The 19072-nt window shown below is 46.0% G+C and overlaps 1 protein-coding gene across 1 annotated transcript in view; it reads right to left on the reverse strand.

Moving 5' to 3' along the window:
• The window catches only part of LOC144694277 (IgGFc-binding protein-like), a 76762-nt gene that overhangs the window by 33570 nt on the left and 24120 nt on the right, over positions 1-19072 (reverse strand). Inside the window, exons 33-35 of the mRNA XM_078564615.1 lie at positions 12903-13011; positions 4937-5031; positions 2738-2914 (exon numbers count right to left, since the gene is read on the reverse strand). Of these exons, the coding sequence (XP_078420741.1) occupies positions 2738-2914; positions 4937-5031; positions 12903-13011 (381 nt within the window). The remainder of the gene's footprint in view (positions 1-2737; positions 2915-4936; positions 5032-12902; positions 13012-19072) is intronic.

Consider the following 19072-nt stretch of genomic DNA (forward strand, 5'->3'; position numbering starts at 1 on the left):
GACTCTGAAATCTCAATAGTCAATGTTAATTGGGGTCTTACTGCTCAGATATCATCACAAAGTTACTTTGATAGTCTTACAGGTAAAGCTTCTGATGTGAACACTCCAGCCCTGCTGTCGGACACCCAGGTGCCAATAGATGCCAACCGTGTGGTATCTGGGCTGCCCAATCACTGCAGCCTGTAAGCCATTGAATGGTCTCTGGTCAGCTGTTTCAGCTGGTGACCGGCGGAATTCAAACATAACCCAGCTATTAAAATAGAATTATCTTTCCATGGCAGCTCCGAGGTATTTGTTCCACAAGTCTCTTTTTAAAAATTCATTCACGGCATGTGAGCATCACTAGGAAAGCTAGCATTTATTGCTCATTCCTAGCTGCCCTTTAAAAGATGGTGGTGAGCTGCCTTCTTGAACCACTGTAGTCCATGTGGTGAAAGTACTCCCAACAGGGCTGTTAGGTAGGACGTTCCAGGGTTTTGACCCAGCAACGATGATGGAGTGACAACATAGGCCCATGTCAGGGTGGCATGTGCCTTGGAGGGAAACCTGAAGGTGCTGCTGTTTCCACACAGTTTCTGCCTTTGTCCTTCTAGGTGGTGGAAGTCAACAGGGTTGGAAAGAGCTGCTGAAGGATCATATTCCTGACACCTGCCTTGTAGAAGGTGAACAGCCTTGAGTAGTCAAGGGACAAGTCATTCATCACAGAATGCCCATCCTCTGACCTGCTCTTGTAGCCAGTGTTTGTAAGGCTGGTCAAGTTAAGTTTCTGGTCAATGGTAACTTCCAGGGTGTTCATGGTGGGGGATTCAGCAATGGTAATGTCATTGAAAGTCAAGGAGAGATGGTTAGATTCTCTCTTGTGGGAGATGGTCATTGAACTTATGTGGTGCGAATGTTACTTGCCACTTATCAAACTATGTCTGGATGTTGTCTAGGTCTTGCTGCTTGCAGGCACAGACTGCTTCAGTATCTGAGGAATTGTGAATGGAACTGAACACCCTATTTCTGACTTTATGATAGAGGGAAGGTCATTGACGAAGCAGCTGAAAATGGTTGGGCCTAGGATACATTCCTGAGGAACACCTGCAGTAATGTCCTGGAGCAGATAAATTGGCTTCCTCAAATCACAACCATCTTCCATTGTGCTAGATATGACTCCAATCAGTGGAGTTTTCTCTCCAATTACCAATGACTTCAATTTTACTTGATCTCCTTGATGCCACAGGCGGATGACTGTTGCCATGATGTCAGGGGCAGTCACTCTGGAATTCATCTCTTTTATCCATGTTCAGATGAAGGTTGTAAATGAGGGCTGGGGTTTTCTCTGCCCATCAGTGTTGGGCATGTTCGGTGGTGTGAGCGGACAATATGGCGAAAAGGCCAAAAATCGGTTTCACGACAACGGTTTGCGATCATCCACTCCGCCTGCCGATGGCAGGCTGCATTCCCTGCCATCAGACGTCGGGAACCTCGTTTTGATACATCAGCATATCATCCCCACCCCTTTGGATCGATCGCCCACATTGGCGGGAAAACAGCCAATGTGTTTCACAACAGCATATATAAGGCATGCACTTAGCAGGTTGCATTTCACTTGGGACTTCAAGATTTGTTTGCCTACCTTGTTTCGGTCAGCACTCGCAGTCATCAGTGCCAGACTTCACAGACAGCACTACATCACTTTTAGGGGGGCTCATGGGTAGGTCTCTACCTATCTGATCTGCCATATGTGGGTGGCTTTTCAATGGCTTCAGGGCAAGGTCTTGCTTGGGGAAGGGGGAGAAGTGGCCTCCAGTCAGGGAAGTGGCTGCAGGACAAGGGCTGTACTGGGGAAGGAGGGTACCCCAAGGTATGTGTGAGGGCACATTTTGATCTGTGCAAGCGGCCTCAAGATGGTGAGGGCTGAGGAGGCAGTATCCAGTGGAGATGAGGCCCGATGGCCATGTGAGGGTATGTGTGTGAGAATGGATGGTAATGTCCCTTAAGATGGCAGTGAGTGAGATGCCAGTGAAAGAATGATGGGTTTGAGTGTGTGAGTTTAGAGTGATGTGATGGTTGCCATACCCTGGCTGTACGGATGAGATCATTCATCCTCTATCTGCATTGGATGGCCAACCTCTTCTGTGCAACACTGGCACTGATTACCACTTCTATCGACTACCAAGCCGGAGTTGTAATGTAGCTGCTCCTCCTGCGGCCAGAGTTGGGGTAGAGAACATCACAGCGGGCCTCCACAGCTTCCAAAAGGCACTTGAGGGCTGCAGTCTTCTTGCCTTTTGGGGCCATGTCTTCTTTGCTGAAGTCCTGGGCTGGAAGCACTGAGGGCAGCTGCACTTTAAATGTAGTGCCTGGCGTGATGAAGCAGCGAGGCGATGGCGTGGCAGGCGAATTGGAGACCTCCCGCCATCCAAACGGTGTGCATCCCGGGAATGCATAATTAATGCGGCAGGTTTAGGACAATATGGCTTGAAAAGCCGGCATTGCGGCCAGCGGGTAAAACATTGTTTTACCCGCTTGCTACCGCACTTAGTGCAAATCTGGGACAATTCCACTCGAGGTCTAGAACCCAAACTGAGTATTGGTGAGAAAGTCATTGGTGAATAAATACTGCTTGATAGCACTGTCAATTAGTCCTTCCGTCACTTTGCTGATGATTTAGAGTACGCTGATTGGACAGTAACTCCTGCTTATTGTAAACAGCATCTACCTGAGCAATAATTTGGAAAACACAACTTACGACAGAATGGATTATTTCTCCACTCTATGCAAACTCCTGCTTGAGCGCACAAGTCAGCGTAGGTCTGTAGGGCAAAACAAAGTGTTGTGGGCTGTCCTCCAGTCATGCACGTGTCATAGACGCAGTTGTCGAAGTAATTCTCGGGTGGAACTTTAACATGGCATTCTTTGAATACACCTAGGTAGATTTGAAAAAATATATATATATAAGAAGTAAATTGTATCCTGACAGAAAAATAAATATTTCTAATTTAAACCGCATCATTTCCGAAAGCTTTCCCAGACAATCAAGCCAGTGAGTGGCCTTGTAATATGCACACAACATCCTTCTGCCTTACATGTAATTCCAAGCAAATGAATGTTTTATGTATTTCAATCTGTTTCATTATACTAAAGCCTGTAATCAGTCCAACGTATACGTATACATTATTATTTTGTACATGAGTATTTCCTGTGGCATTGGTCAGGCAAAAGGGATAATTTGGAGTAAATATTTGGATGTCAGATTCTAACACCAAGTAAATAATTTAACGATTGTGAAATGTTTTGAACGGAATGAACAGCTACTTGAATGCAAATTATTTCATTCTTCAAATAGTGCCTTGGGTTTCCAGCCTGTAACATTATTCCATAGACAAATCATTGCAACTTCTGGATTAGACTGGGGCCTATAACTCACTCCTGAGAAGCCATTATTCTATGTACAGACAATCTGATTTCTAGGGCAGGATTTTTAGGTTGGTGTGCGGGCACAATTGGGGGGCCCGGGAGCGGCCGGAGAACGGACCACCGCCTGCGATCCATTCCCGACCGCGACTTCACACTGGCTGGCCAATTAATGGCCAGCCAGCGTGAAGTGCGTGCTGAAGTGCTCAGCACTGCCAGGGTGGGGGCAGGAGGACTGCATGCACTGACGTAAGCGTGGGCGAGCACTAAATTAAAGGTCCCTGAAGGCAGGGACCTGCCTCAGGGCACTGAAGACTTTAAAACCAATAAATAAAGCTTTTAAAATCCAGAAAAAAATGTCTACAGATCACAATCAGTCACCTGAATCTATACATGATGAAAATTCTGTCCATACATTTTTAAAAATTTAATAACAGAAACCTCATCCCTCAACCTCAACCATAAGGTTGGACAGACCACGAAAAATCAGGGACAATTAGAACTTTAACAACTTTAATTGTCTTCTTAACTGGCGGCGGGTGCGTTTCCAGCACTCGCGCACACCCACCGACTGAAATATTGCTCAAATGCAGGATGACATCGGGACACTCGGCCAACGTCATCTCGTGCGATTTTGCATCTGATTGGGTCGGACATGCGCCCACATGCCGACTTGAAAATTCTGCCCCTACAGATTCCTGTCAGTAACTAGATTCCAGATATCCAAGACTGTACATAAAATGCTCCAGATTCCCCAATTAGATTCCACTTATTCACACGTATTCATTATTCTGCATATAAACCATTTGAACCCTGATGCCTGTCTGTAACTTATTTTTAAGTTACTTCCTTCTATTGTTTTCCCCATGAAGTCTCCGATCTCTTTCAGTGATAAGCTGTACAGCTCAAACTATAAATGTTGCCACATTCAGGATGAATCAGATACTTTGATAGATTAAATGTTCACACTGAAAGGCAATAAACAGTCAAGGAGTGGCGCGTCCACTTAGAGGAAACTGCATACCAACAGTTATAGGTTCAATGCCATGGTAATCAGTTTGAAAACATTGTGGAAATCAGTCTGCTTATATTTTGCTTTGCTTTAAAGTGACACTGTATATTAATATTTTTCTTTATTCTTTCAAAGGATGTGGGTGTCACTGGCAAGGCTAGCATTTGTTGCCCATCCCTAATTACCCTTGAACTGAGTAGCTTACTAGGCCATTTCAGAGGGCAGTTAAGAGTCAACCACATTGTTGTGGGTCTAGAGTCACATGTTGGTCAGACCAGGTAAGGATGGCAGATTTCCTTCCTTAAAGGGCATTAGTGAATCAAATAGATTTTTACAATAATTGATGATAGTTTCATAGTCATAGTTTTCAATTCCATATTTTTTTTAGTAATCAATTGAATTTAAATTCCACCAACTACCATGGTGGGATTTAAACCTGTGCCCCCAGGGTTTTAGCCTGGGCGTCTGGATTGCTGGCCCAGTGACATTACCACTACGTCACTGTCTCCGCAAGATTTGTACCTGTTAGATCTGTAATCATTCCGCAAGCGGTTTCTTTCTCTGCATTCTCCTTTATATTTGGATCACATTTAAAGACACTCTCACCATGATTGTACCTGTAATTGAAAATAAGAGTGAAATGAGTGGAGTGAGAAATATGAAATAATGAGAGACATGGCCCAGCTGTCCTGTCCAAACCCGAGTTGACTTTCCAGTTCCAGAGTCACTCCACCTATTTGCATCTCTTTAATTTTACCTATTTCCACCTTTCCATCTTCTGCTGAAAACTTCACACAATCCTTTGTCACCTTCAGATTCGATTATGGCAATACTTTTCCATATTAGCCTTCCATCCTTGTCCCTTCATAAGTTTCAATTTGTCCAAACCCCTGCTGCTCATATTTTATCCTGCATCGTGAGTTCCATTTGCACACCACTCACATCCTTGCTAGTCTACATTGGCAAACAGTCCCCAAAAACCTTAAATTAAAAATTCTTGTCATTGTAATGAAACTCCTCAATGATGTTGCCCCACTTTACTTCTGTAACCTCCTTCCCCAACCCTTACTCATTTTTGTGTGTTCCTGGCAGCTTGTTCTTCATCCTCGTTCCTTTGTCTCACTATTAGCAGTCATGTCTTCTGTCACCTACATCCAATTCTGGAATTTTCTCCTTAAATGCCCCTATCACTCGCTTCTCCCTTAAGATCCCCCTTAAAACCCTTCTCTTTGATTTGGCTTAAACCGAGCAAAATACTACAGATGCTGGAATTCTGGAATAAAAACAGAAAATTCTAGAAATACTCAAGTCTGGCAGCAACTGTGGAGGGAGAAACAGAGCTAACGTTTCAGGTCAAGGACTTTTCTTCAGAATTAAAGGGAGTTGGAAATGTAATAGGCTTTGAGCAAGTGAAAGAGGGGAGGTGGGACCAAGGAACAAAAGGGAAGGTCTACGATAGGATGGAGGGCAGGAGAAATTAAATGGCAAAAGATTTCATGGTGCAAAATGCAAAGCAAGTGGTAACAGTTGTAGTAAAGAAACAAAACATTTGTCCAGAGTGGGTATGAATAGCAGAATAATCAATGGCTGTGTCCAAAAGCAAAAATATGAAAGAAAGATTAAGTTTGGCATATATAAAAAAAACTGAAACAAAAATGGAGGACAGTATTTATGGTCTGAGATTGTTGAACTCAAAGGCCAGGATTTTCCCGTCGGCAAGCAGGGGGTGGGGCCCACTCTCGTAAAATGACGCGGGCGGAACTCCCGACGTCACTGCGCCCCATTTAAATTTTCAGGTTGGCGGGGGCTCAGCAAAATCAGCTGTGCGCCTGCCGACCTGTCAATGGCCAATTGAGGCCATTGGCAGAGTAATTAAAGTAATTAATGGACCTACCCGTCCAACCTTAAGGTTGGTGGGCAGGCCAGGAGCCCTGGCGGGCATTTGAAAAAGCATCAAACCTCATCCATGGGCGGGGTGAGGTTTCATGTAGGTTTTAAAAATTTTAATTAAAGTGTTTTTAAAAGTTATCAACGTGTCCCAACTCATGTGACAGTGTCACATGAGGGGACATGTCAGGGACTTTTTTTTTCTATTTTTAATATTTTTCAATGTACAGCCAATTTCCCTGAGGCAGCACTTTGCCTCAGAGAGATGAATGAGCTCTTTCGTGCGTATGCGGGAAAGAGCGCACTCTCGGCTCAGGGAATCCCCCCCCCCCACCGCCCGCACAGGGAGCACACAGCGCTTCTGTGCGGACATCACGCTGGGCAGGCCTTAATTGACCCGCCCATGTAAAATGGCAGCACGCCCCCATTCTGGGGCACCGATGGGAGGCGCGCCTCTGCGCGCCCGCTCTTCAACACCCCCCCCGTCAGGGGGAAAATTCTGTCCAAAGAACCCAGGAAGCTGTAAAATGCCGAATCAATAGATGAGGTGCTGTTCCTCGAGCTTATGATGAGCTTCGTTGGAACACTATAGAAGGCTGAAGATAGAGATGTCAGCACGAAGGCAAGGTGCAGTACTAAATTAGCAAGCAACTGGAAGCTCGGGGTAGTACTTGTGGACTGAGCAGATGTGGTCCTCAAAGTGATCACCCAATCTATGTTTGGTCTCCCTAATGTAGAAGTGACTGCATTGTGAGCAGCAAATACAGTACACTAAATTGAAAGCACAAATAATATCACTGTTTCATCTAGAACACAAGAAATAGGAGCAGCAGTAGACCATATGCTCTGATTAATATGATCATGGCTGATCTTGGGCTTCAATTACAGTCTCCTGCCTGCATCCCCATATCCCTTCATTCCCTAAGAGACCAAAAATCTGTCTATTCCAACCCTAAATTTATTCAATAATGGAGCATCCACAACTCTCTGGGGTAAAGAATTCCAAAGATTCACAACCCTTTGACTGAAGAAATTTCTCTTCATCTCAATCATAGGCTCCTCTCATCTTAGGACAACTGGAGGAGGAGGCTTCACAAATATCCCCATCCTGAATGATGCGGGAGCCCAACACATCACAGCAAAAGATAAGGTTGAAGCAATTGCAACAATCTTCAGCCAGAAGTGCCGAGTGGGTGATTCATTTCGGCCTCCTCCTGAGGTCCCCAGCAGCACAGATGCTAGTCTTCAGGCAATTCAATTCACGCTACGTGATAGCAAGAAAAGGCTGAAGGCTCTGAATAGTGCAAAGGCTATAGGTACTGACAACTTTCTGGCAATAGTACTGAAGACTTGTGCTCCAGAACTTGCCGCACCCCTAGCCAAGCTGCTCCAGTACAGCTACAACACTGACGCCTACCCGGCAGTGTTTAAAATTGCTCGGGTATGTCCTGTACACAAAAAGCAAGACCAATCCAACCCAGCCAATTACTGTCCCATCAGCTTTCTTTAGATCATCAGCAGTGATGGAAGGGTCATCGACAGTGCTATCAAGCACCACTTAACTCAGCAAGAACCTGCCCACTGACGCTCAGTTTGGGTTCTGCCAAGGCCATTCACTCCTGACCTCATGACAGCCTTGGTCCAAACATAGACCAAAGAGCTGAACTAAAGAGGTAAGCTGAGAGTGACTGCCCTTGACATCAAGGCAGCATTGCAACGAGTGTGGCATCAAGGAGCTCTAGCAAAACCGGAGTCAATGGGAATCGGGGGAAAACTCCACTGGTTGGAGTCATACTTAACACAATGGAGCATCCACAACTCTCTTAGGGAATGAAGGGATATGGGGGTGCGGGCAGGAGACTGTAATTGAAGCCCAAGATCAGCCATGATCATATTAATCAGAGTGTATGGTCTACTCCTGCTCCTATTTCTTGCATTCTAGGTGAAACAGTGATTTTATTTGTACTTTCAATTTAGTGTACTGTATTTGCTGCTCACAATGCAGTCACCTCTACATTAGGGAGACCAAACACAGACTGGGTGATCACTTTGAGGACCACCTCCACTCAGTCCACAAGTACTACCCCAAGCTTCCAGTTGCTTGCTAATTTAATACTGCACCTTGCCTTCGTGCTGACATCTCTGTCTTCGGCCTTCTGCAGTGGTTGTGATTGTTGGAGGTCAGTCATCTCAGCACCAGGACATCTCTGCAGGAGTTCCTCATGGTAGTGTCCTTGGTCCAGCCATCTTCAGCTACTTCACCAATGACCTTCCTTCCATCATCAGGTCAGAAGTATGGATGTTTGCTGATGATTGCACAATGGTCAACACCATTCACGACTCCTCAGTCCAAATGCAGAAACAGCTGGACAATATGCAGGCTTGGCTGATATGTAGCAAGTAACATTCATGCCACACAAATGCCAGGCAATAACTATCTCCAACAAGAGAGAATCCAACCATCTCCCCATGAAATTCAATGGCATTACCATCACTGAATCCCTCACTATCAACATCCTGGGGCTACCATTGACCAGAAACTAAGCTAGACCAGCCATATAAATACTCTGGCCGCAAGAGCAGGTCAGGGGCTAGGAATTCTGTGGCAAGTAACTCACTCCTGACTCCCCAAAGCCTGTCCACCATCTACAAGGCACAAGTCAGAAATGTGATGGAATACTCTCCACTTGCCTAGATGAGTGCAGCTCCAACAACACTCAAGAAGCTTAACACCATCCAGGACAAAGCAGCCCGATTGATTGGTAACCCTTCCACAAACCATCACTCCTTTCACCACAGATGCACAGTGGCAGCATTGTGTACCATCTACAAGATGCACTGCAGCAACTCACCAAGGCACTTTGGACAGCACCTTCCAAACCCGTGACCTCTACCACCAAGAAGGACAATGGCAGCAGATACATGGGAACACAACCACCTACAAGTTCCCTTCCAGGCTACTCACTATCCTGACTTGGAACTATATTGCTGTTCTTTCACTGTCGCTGAATCAAAATCCTGGAACTCCCTTCCTAACAGCATTGTAGTTGTTGTGAGAATGGATGTTATTTTTAGAAATATTTTTGGGGAATATAGTGTTATTCTGTAAAGAAGGCTGGGTGTCTGTGTGCGTAATTTAATTAAGCTGGGTAAGAGATTGATAGGGGGCAGGATGTATGGGGTGTTTGAAACATGAAACAGATAGAGGTGTTAAGTTTGAGGTACCAGTAAATAGATTAGATCTAACATTTGCATTTTAGATAAGTTGAGAGTTTGTTCAAATATCAAAGGGGAGTTAGGGGTATCAAGAAACATGTTTGCATCTTGCAGGAATTTCATAGGTAATTAGCAGTGGGGATATTATGTTTTATTGACCCGAAAGCAAAGACAAGGTAGATACATAAAAGATTTTATATTTGGAAGGATTTGAGTTTCAAAGACGTGTGAGAACAATGGAACCAGAGATGAAAGAGAAAAAAGGTATTTTAGGTTACTGTGGAGAGCTACGGGAGAGATAGCTGGAGTTGTTGAGCTGGTGCTAAGTAGATAGCTGGAGCTGTTTGAGCCATTGAGCTATAGCTGGAATTCTGGGCTGGGAGAAGATGCCATTTGAATCAGCCATCCAGTCAAGCCAGAAAAGTCTTGGGCTGCAACAAGCAGTTTCATTCTGAAGTGGATTCCACTGCAGAGTGGATGAGGGTAGAGGCCATGTGGTATGCCTTTATTGAAGCTACAGCAGTTTGCTTTAGATAATATTATTGGGCTTCTTTATAGTTAACATCTATAAGGGAATGTTGTCTAGAGGTGTTTACCTGTGGGTTTGACCAAGTAAAGAGTTTTCTTTGGGAATGTTTTGTAATACTAAGTTTAACTGTGTAACTGTAATCATGTGTGCTGAAGTTTTCTTTTATTCTTGTTGATAAAACTTTTCCTTTTAAATATTAAAATCCCAAAAGTGTTACTGGACCTCTTACTGCTGAAATTGATACATCTTCTTCTTGTTTTCAGGATACAAAAAAAGGTTATGGCCTGTAAGCCAAGTTTCACTCTGGGATTTGGTTTGTGCAGCAACTAACAGCAGCTGTGGTCATAACAGTGTACCTACACCACGTGGATTGCAACGGTTCAAGAGGGCGGCTCACCACCACTTTCTCAAAGGAAATTCGAGATGGGCAATAAATGCTGGCCTTGCCAGTGACACCCACATCCTGTGAAAGGAAAAAAAAACCCTCATCCCAGGAACCAATTTAGTGTACGCATGGTGAGTTTGCTCATCCACCTGGTAGTTTTTTCTTCATCCACACAGGTAGCAAGCACCTCGTACCTGTTAGTCAATGTCAGGGCTGAGTTTCCTCTATCACTATCTGCTGGGTCCCCATATTTGCCTGATTCGCAGTCACAACCTCCTGTCCCTGAGCACTGACCAACTCTAAAGTTTGACCTAATCTGAGAGGTGTGCCTCCTGGAACAGTGTTCAAGTAACTCTTCCCTGAAGCTCTGCAATCTCTGCAACTCAGACTCCAACTCAGCAATTCTGAGCCAAAGTTGCTAAAGCTGCAGACACTTACCTCAGATATGGTTGTCCGAAATGTATTCTACAAAGTCTCACACATTGCAGTCATGGCACCGCCATCCCTGCCATGTCTGTCTAGCCTTATTTATTTAGTCAATTAGTTATTAATTTACACAGCTAATGTAACAGCAAGTCGCCTAGCTTGGAGACAAAAGAAGAACACTAACAGCTACTGGAGGCTGTAAAAAAGGTATAAAAAGCAGCACCACTTTCCCCCTCTGCACTGAATTCCCGCCTATACCAAATTCCTGATTTAGCACTCAGTCCTCTTCTCACTCTGTACTTCCCTTGGGGCCTTGGGCAGTGAGGAGATAACATCTCCTGTGATTGCATGGGAAGGTGCCGTGGGAAGGGAGCAAGGTTTTGCAAGTGATTGAGGAGTGGACAAGTCTTTTGAGGAAGGAAAGGTCCCTTTGGAAAGCTGGGCGGGAAGATATATCTGGTGGTGGCATCATGCTGGAAGTGGCGAGAATGCCAGAGGATGATCCTTTGGATGCAGAGGCTTGTGGGTTGGAAGGTGAGGACAAGGGGAACCCAATCACAGTTTTGGGAGTGAGGTTAAGGGGTGAGAGCATAAGTGCGGGAAATGGGTTGGACACGGTTGAGGGTCATGTCAACGAAGGTGGGGGAAATCCTCAGCTGAGGTGAAAGGAAGACATGTCAGAAGCACTGTTATGGAAGGTTGCATCATTAGAACAGATGCAATGGAGATGGGGAAACTGGGAGAATGGAATGAAGTCCTTACAGGAAGCAGGATGTAAGGAAGCGTAGTTGAGGTAGCTGTGTGAGTCAGTGGGCTTGTAATGAATATTAGTTGATAGTCTATTGCCAGAAATGGAGACAGAGAAGTTGAGGAAGGGAAGGGAAGAGTGGGGGATGGACCATGTGAAAGTGAGTGAAGGGTGGAAATTGAAAGCAAAATTGATTAAGTTTTCCAGTTCAGGGTCATAGCAGGGCATGACATCAATACAGTCATCAATGTACTGGAAAAAGAGTTGGCTGAGGGGGTGCGAGTATGGGACTGGAACAAGAAATGTTCAACATAGCCTACAAAAAGGCAGGCATAGATAGGATCCATGCAGGTACCCATAGCAATACCTTTTATTTGGAGGACGTGAGTGGAGTTGAAGGAGAAGTTGTTAAATTAGAGAACAAGTTCAGCCAGGTGGAGGAGGCTGGTGGTGGATGGGGAATGGTTGAGCCTCTGTTCAAGGAAATAATGGAAAACCCTCAGACTGTCTTGGTGGGAGATGGAGATGTAGAGGGATTGGATTCCATAGTGAAGAGGGGATGGTTAGGAGCAGGAAATTGTTGAAATGTTGTAGGGCATCAGAAGAGTCATGGATGTAGATGGGGAGATTCTGGACAAGGGAAGAAAAAGTAAATTCAAGATAGGAAGAAATAGGTTCAATGGGGTAGGAACAAGCTGAAGCAATAGGGCTGCCAGGACAGTCCTGTTTGTGGATTTTGGGCAAGAGGTAGGAGAAGGTTGTTTGGGGCTGGGAGTGAGGTGGAGTTGTGGAGGGAAGTTTTCCAGAGGAGATGAGGTCAGTGAGAGTCCTGGAAACCATGGCTTGAAGTTCAGTGGTGGGGTTGTGGTCCAGGAGAAGGTAGGAGGAAGACCTAGCTATTAGATGCCCCTCCTAGTGTCTCGATCTTTGGGTTGACATTGGTTTTCCTCATTCCTCTGTGAATTACCATGGGATACTTTTCAAGGGAGCTATGAAGATGCAATTTACTGCTGTATGTTGAGTCTAGAATGTGATAGTCAGCATGTTAATCTCTTACAAGAGTCTTCCTAATTGGGCTTGGTCCATTTCTGGCAGGATGCTGATTAGGAACAGAATATTGGATATCTATTCATTTCCTAGTCCAAAGGGCCCAATGCTAATTGTGACCCACTAAGCACATTCTCAATTGGATGGACAATAAAAGTCTTGTCAGTGACACCCACTTCCCAAGGATGATTTCTTAAAATTATTTTAATTATTACTTGTAAAAAAAATCATTTAAGTTGTGTATACTTACTCAGTTACCCCATCAGGTACTTGCCAACTTTCTCCTAGTTTATTAGAATCTGTTGCAAGGCTGCCATTAGGCATAATAATGTCATCACCAGGGTCACCATTGTAATTACCTAAATCACACAAAAAGACACAGGATCAAAATTTCTACACTTGTTGTCACTTGTTTGTTTCTTTGATGCTACATACTGCAATTTTGGCACAGATACCATGCTAAAAATTGCTTTTGTTCCAAAGTGGCAATATAATGCTTCTATGACTTGTTCAATCTTGTCATATTCAGCTTAAGTGAAACCACTGTCAACATTGTTGCCTCTAGCTCTGGCTGAAATATAACAACCGCTAGTGTGGAGGCAGCTTTAAGTAGCTATGCTGGTTCATAAAGCTACCATTTTATATTTTACTGCTTATGAAATAATGTCTGTCCATTTCTAGCAGTAGAAACATGCTAGCAGGACAGAAGGCTGGTGAACATAATTTGTTGCAACCAAAAGACAATGTATAGGCTCCCCCAAGCCCTATCAGCAGTAGCGAAAGTGGATATTACAATTGGTTTTTAATGTCCTTCCAAGTTCCTGGGACATCCCAGGAAACAGTTTGGAATTGTCATCACTATAGTAATGCTGAGAAATGCTGCAGCCAATCAGCATAAAGCAAAATCCCGCAAACAATAAAATAAATGGCCAACTAATCTGTGTTAACTACAAAAAGCTAAAAGCTACTGCGGATGCTGGAAATCCAAAACAAAATAAAAACAGGTTTTTATTTTGTTCTGTGTTAACTATGTTGGTTGAGAGATAAATATTGAGTAGGAAGCGAAGAGCTCCCTTGTTGTCCTTCAAATAGCGCCATGGTATATTTTATATTCCTGAGGGGGTAGATAAGGGGCAGGGAAGGATATCCTGCAGTCAGTTCTTGTTGAAAATAATAAGAGTGACATCACAAGACAGCGTGAGAGAGCGGCAGAGAGATCAGAACCAGCGCGAGTGCGGGGAAGCTTCAAAAAGTGACGTCAGCACAAAGGTGAGAGCTGATTGGTGAGTAGTGGGTAAGTGTTTTTCTCCAGTTTTTTTCTCCAGTTTAAAATAGATTAAGCTAAGGAAAGGTAAGGTACATAAATAATTTAATTTTTTTTACTGCATTTAACTTAAAGTAAGGGCTTTTTTTTTCAACTAGAGGCATGGCAAGTCAGCTCAGTCCCATGTTATGTACTGCCTGCAACATGTGGGAAGTCCTAGACGCTTCTTGCGCTCTGACCGACAACGTTTGCGGGAAGTGCCACCAGCTGCAGGTACTTGAGCTCCAAGTTTTGGAGCTTGAGCGGCAGCTGAAGGCACTGAGGTGCATCCGCGAGGCTAAGAGTTTTGTGGATAGCACGTTTTTAGATATGGTCACCCCACAGCTTACGGAAGTGCAGACAGAGAGGGAATGGGTGACCATCAGTCAGAAGAAAGGTGTCAGGCAGGTAGTCAGGAAATCCCCAGGGTGCATCTCGCTTGAGAACCGTTTTTCTGTGTTGGAAAATGATGGGTGTGACAGTTCCTCTGGGGAGTGCAGCCACGCTCATGGCACTGTGAGTGGCTCAGCTGCAAAGGTGGGGAGGAAAAAGTGGGGAAAAGCAATAGTGGTAGGAGACTCGATAGTAAGGGGAACAGACAGGCGTTTCTGCGGCCGTGGACGGGTCTCCAGGATGGTATGTTGCATTCCTGGTGCCAGGGTCAAGGATGTCACTGAACTGCTGCAGGGCATTCTGAGGGGGAAGGCAAACAGACAAGAGATCGTGGTACATATTGGTACCAACGACATAGGTAGAAAGAGGGATGAGGTCCTGCAAGCAGAATTTAAGGTGCTAGGAAACAGATTAAAAAACAGGACCTCAAAGGTTGTAATCTCTGGTTACTTCCGGTGCCACGCACTAGTGAGCATAGAAATAGGAGGTTAGTCCAGATGAATGTGTGGCTGAAGAGATGGTGCAGGAGGGAGGGCTTTAGAATTCTGGGGCATTGGGACCATTTCTGGGGGCGGTGGGACCTGTAGAAGGCAGATAGGTTGCACCTGAACTGGAACGGGACCAACATCCTTCTGGGGAGGTTTGCTAGTGCTGTTGGGGAATTTGAATCCAATAAAAATCTGGAATTTAAAAAAAAAGCCTGATGATGACCATGAAACCATTGCTGATTGTTGTAAAAACCCATCTGGTTCACAAATGTCCTTTAGGGAAGAAAATCTGCCATCCTTACATGTGACTCCAGATCCACAGCAACGTGACTCTTAAATGCCCTCTACACAAGGGAATTTAGGGATGGGCAATGAATGCTGGCCCAGCCAGCGACATCCACATCCAATGAACAAATAAAAAAAAATACACATGCGCACACATGCGTGTTACACACACGCATACACACATGTACACACACCCATGCAGGCACATATGCACACATATACATAAATACAGACACATACACACGCATGCATACACATGCACATATACGCATTTAGGTCTGAATTTTGCATTGGTTGGGTGCGCACACTCAGCAGGCTCAGGAGCGGCCCCGATTTCCACTTGCACTGCGATCAGACCTTGAAATCGATTTCATGCCAGCTGGCCAATGAAGGGGCATGCATATGTATGTGTGTGTGAAACACACCTAGAGTATGGCGAAGCGCTGGCAGCAGGGGCAGCTGCTTGGCAGGCACCAGATCCAATGGGGACCCAGTAGGGCATTTAAAATCAGCACAGGCAGCTCCCTAAGGCTGCCAGGAGTTGGTTAGGAGCCTCAGGGAGCTGTTCAGGAGAGACTGTAAAATTTGCAGCAATTATGGCCTCAGCACCTGCTGGGCACACCAGGAGGGAGGGCAATGCCAACGGGCACTCTGGTCCCCGCTTCTCGGGCGAGTGCCTGAGCGCTCTAGTGGAGGTAGTGAGTGTCAGACGAGACCAACTCATGCCATGGGATGGCAAAGGAGGTCACCACACCAGACAAAGAAGGCCTGGACAGTGGTGGCAGCTCAGGTCAACAGGCATGACATTGTGTATCATTCCTGGATCTAGTGCCGCAAACAGTTTAATGATATTTTGCGCTCAGCAAGGGTGAGTACCGAATTGGAATGGTACTGTGTGGAGATGTCATGAAGGGTGGCTGTCTTTCATGGCGCTCAGGTGCGTAAGATTCAGAGTGATAAAAGGCACATATACCTGTGCCAGACAAGGTTGGGAGATGTGGCTGCTAGCCTTGTGGGCATAGAAGAGTGGGATGTGCAAATCTGATGGGCTCCTCAACCTGGTCCTCCAGGGGTGGGGTGGGGGATTGGGGTCGGGGTAGGGAGACTGGTATGGTGTTGAAGGTACAAGGTGGACTAATTAATGCACTTTTTTCCAGAATGGGAGAAGAGAAGCCAGAATGTGTGGAGTGCAGAAGAATGGGTAGTGGGGTGGCCAACCTGCTCATATTCAGCAAATGTGAGATGGACGCTCTACAGTTAGAGTGCTAACATGGAGCAAGGTCCTTAGGTCACGGAGAGGCAGGGGTCTCGGAGGAAGGTAAGAGTCCAGTGGACAGATGCGAGACTGGTGGTGTGTGCAAACATTGTAGGGCCATCTCATCTCAAATGAGAAGTTCTAAGTAAGAGTCCCCAGTGATCAAGCAATCATGATGCCACCATGATGCAGTTGTCCATTGCCTCACCAGCCTGCCTAGCATGCACATTGACTATGTGATGATTGATAATACTGACATATTGTCTTCCTTCCTCAATCTTCCAGAGGCTGCTGGCACCCTGAGAACCCTCCCTTGACACCTGAGGACAAGCTGCAGACAGATCCACCAGCATCACACCCTCTCTCGCTACTAGGCACCAGCGCAGATACAAGCACGTCAGTGGGCATTAGTGCATCAACTCAGATGGTAGTGCACTGTGGAGAGGCATGGCACACTCGCATGAGGAGCTGGTGGAGGCAGAGAGTGCTGGCTGTCGGAGGACTGCTGGAGACCAGGACCATGCTGAGTCTGAGTCTGAGAAGACGAGCCTCTGGAGTTGTCCATCAGACAAAATCTGTTGGGTGTCCAGCAGGATGCGCGATCTGGCAGAGATCCCTGAGGGTCTGCATGCCATGATCCCTGTCATGGAAGAGTCCATGCAGAGCTTGAGCACTGTGTTGATCTTGAACACTGAGCACACAGCCTCCTCCATTGAGAGAGTGGTGACTCTCATGGAGATTCAGCTCCAGGAACAGATTCAGGGTTCCTGGGTCACACTCAGACCTGCAAGCCCACGCAATGAACTCAGGAGGTCAATGCCAGTGTGAGACATGGATGAGGCACCTAGTCTCTCTGTTAGGTGTGTCCATCAATGGTGAGTGGGGAGGCCCAGAGATACTACTGCGGGTGGACAAGCTGCCTGTTGTCTATGTGGGCTCTTCTCATGGCACACTGGACGACGACAGAAGTTCCTCTGCCCCTCTGCCAGTGACCATGGAATCTAATGAGGCTGCGATGACTGAGGAGAGTCCAACCATGTCGCTGGTCGCGCCCTCCCAGGCAGAACCTGCCCAGGACCCACCGATCAGAGGATGACCATCAAGGTCATCAGGGCTGACACGACAGCAGAGTCAGAAAGCTGCCTCCAATGCCACTGCCAGCAAGGCTGGGGGGTGGTGGGTGGGGTGGAGGCACAAAGGCGCAGCAAGTGTAAGTTTAAGGCACAAAAGGGAGTTTTCATGGGTGACATTCTTTCATTTTATCTATGTTATGTATTATTTTTGTGTGACAGTAAACACAAAACTATGTCATGGCCCTTTTATACAACTCTGGAAAAGATATAAATCTGGATTTTGCTTCAATGGCCTGAGTGACCTTCATGCTTTCTATAGGTGCAGGGCTCAGTAGTGCCTTATGATAGATGGCAGGGGCAGCAAACTTAATTACAAAGATCCTGATTCGACATTGGAGTCATATGATTGCCTCCTCAGAAATGTAAGGAGGCTCCCCCCACCTTGCCATAAGATTTAAGCCATGCCTTGGCAGCCTAGCAGAAGGTGCGTAGAATCAAGGCCTCCCTGGTGTTCCTGCCTCTCTGAGGGTTCCTCACATCTGCCTCCCCGTCCTTATCAGATCCATCAGTACTGTCATCCTTTTTTTTTATTCATTCACGGGATGTGGGCTTTGCTGGCTGGGCTTCCCTAGCTGCCCTTGAGAAGAAGTTGCCTTCTTGAGCCGCTGCAGTCCATGTGGTGTAGGAACACTCACAGTGCTGTTAGGGAGGGAGTTCCAGGAATTTGACCCAGCGACAGTGAAGGAACAGCGATATATTTCCAAGTCAGGATGGCGACTGGCTTGGAGGCGAACTTCCAGACGGTGATGTTCCCACCTATTTGCTGCCCTTGTCCTTCTAGATGGTAGTGGTCGTGGGTTTGGAAGGTGCTGTCTAAGGAGCCTTGGTGAATTCCTGCAGTGCATCTTGTAGATGATACACATTGCTGCTACTGTGCGTCGGAGGTGGAGGGAGTGAATGTTTGTGGATGTGGTGCCAATCAAACGGGTTGGTTTGTCCTGGGTGGTGTCAAGCATCTTGAGTGTTGTTGGAGCTGCACTTACCCAGGAAAGTGGGGAGTATTCCAACACACTCCTGACTTGTGCCTTGTAGATGGTGGACAGGTTTTGGGGAGTCAGGAGGTGAGTTACTCATCACACGATTCCTAGCCTCTGACCTGCTCTTGCAGCCACAGTATATGGCTAGTCCAGTTCAGCTTCTGGTCAATGGTAGCCCCCAGGATGTTGATAGTAAGGGGCTCAGTGATGGTAATGCCATTGAATGTCAAGGGGCGATGGTTAGATTCTCTCTTGTTGGAGATGGTCATTGCCAGGCACTTGTGTGGTGTGAATGTTACTTGGAACTTGTCAGCCCAAGCCTGGATATTGTCCAGGTCTTGCTGCATTTGGGCATGGACTGCTTCAGTATCTGAGGAGTCGCAAATGGTGCTGAACATTGTTCAATCATCAATGAACATCCCACTTCTGACCTTATGATGAAAGGAAGGTCATTGATGAAGCAGCTGAAGATGGAACTCCTGCAGTGATGTCCTGGAGCAATTTGGGCAATTTTCCACACAACTGGGTAGATGCCAGTATTGTAGCTTGGCTAGGGGCATTGCAAGTTCTTCAGTACTATTGCCAG

Source organism: Cetorhinus maximus, chromosome 19 (assembly GCF_964194155.1).
Source record: "Cetorhinus maximus chromosome 19, sCetMax3.hap1.1, whole genome shotgun sequence".
Taxonomy (NCBI): Eukaryota; Metazoa; Chordata; class Chondrichthyes; order Lamniformes; family Cetorhinidae; genus Cetorhinus; species Cetorhinus maximus.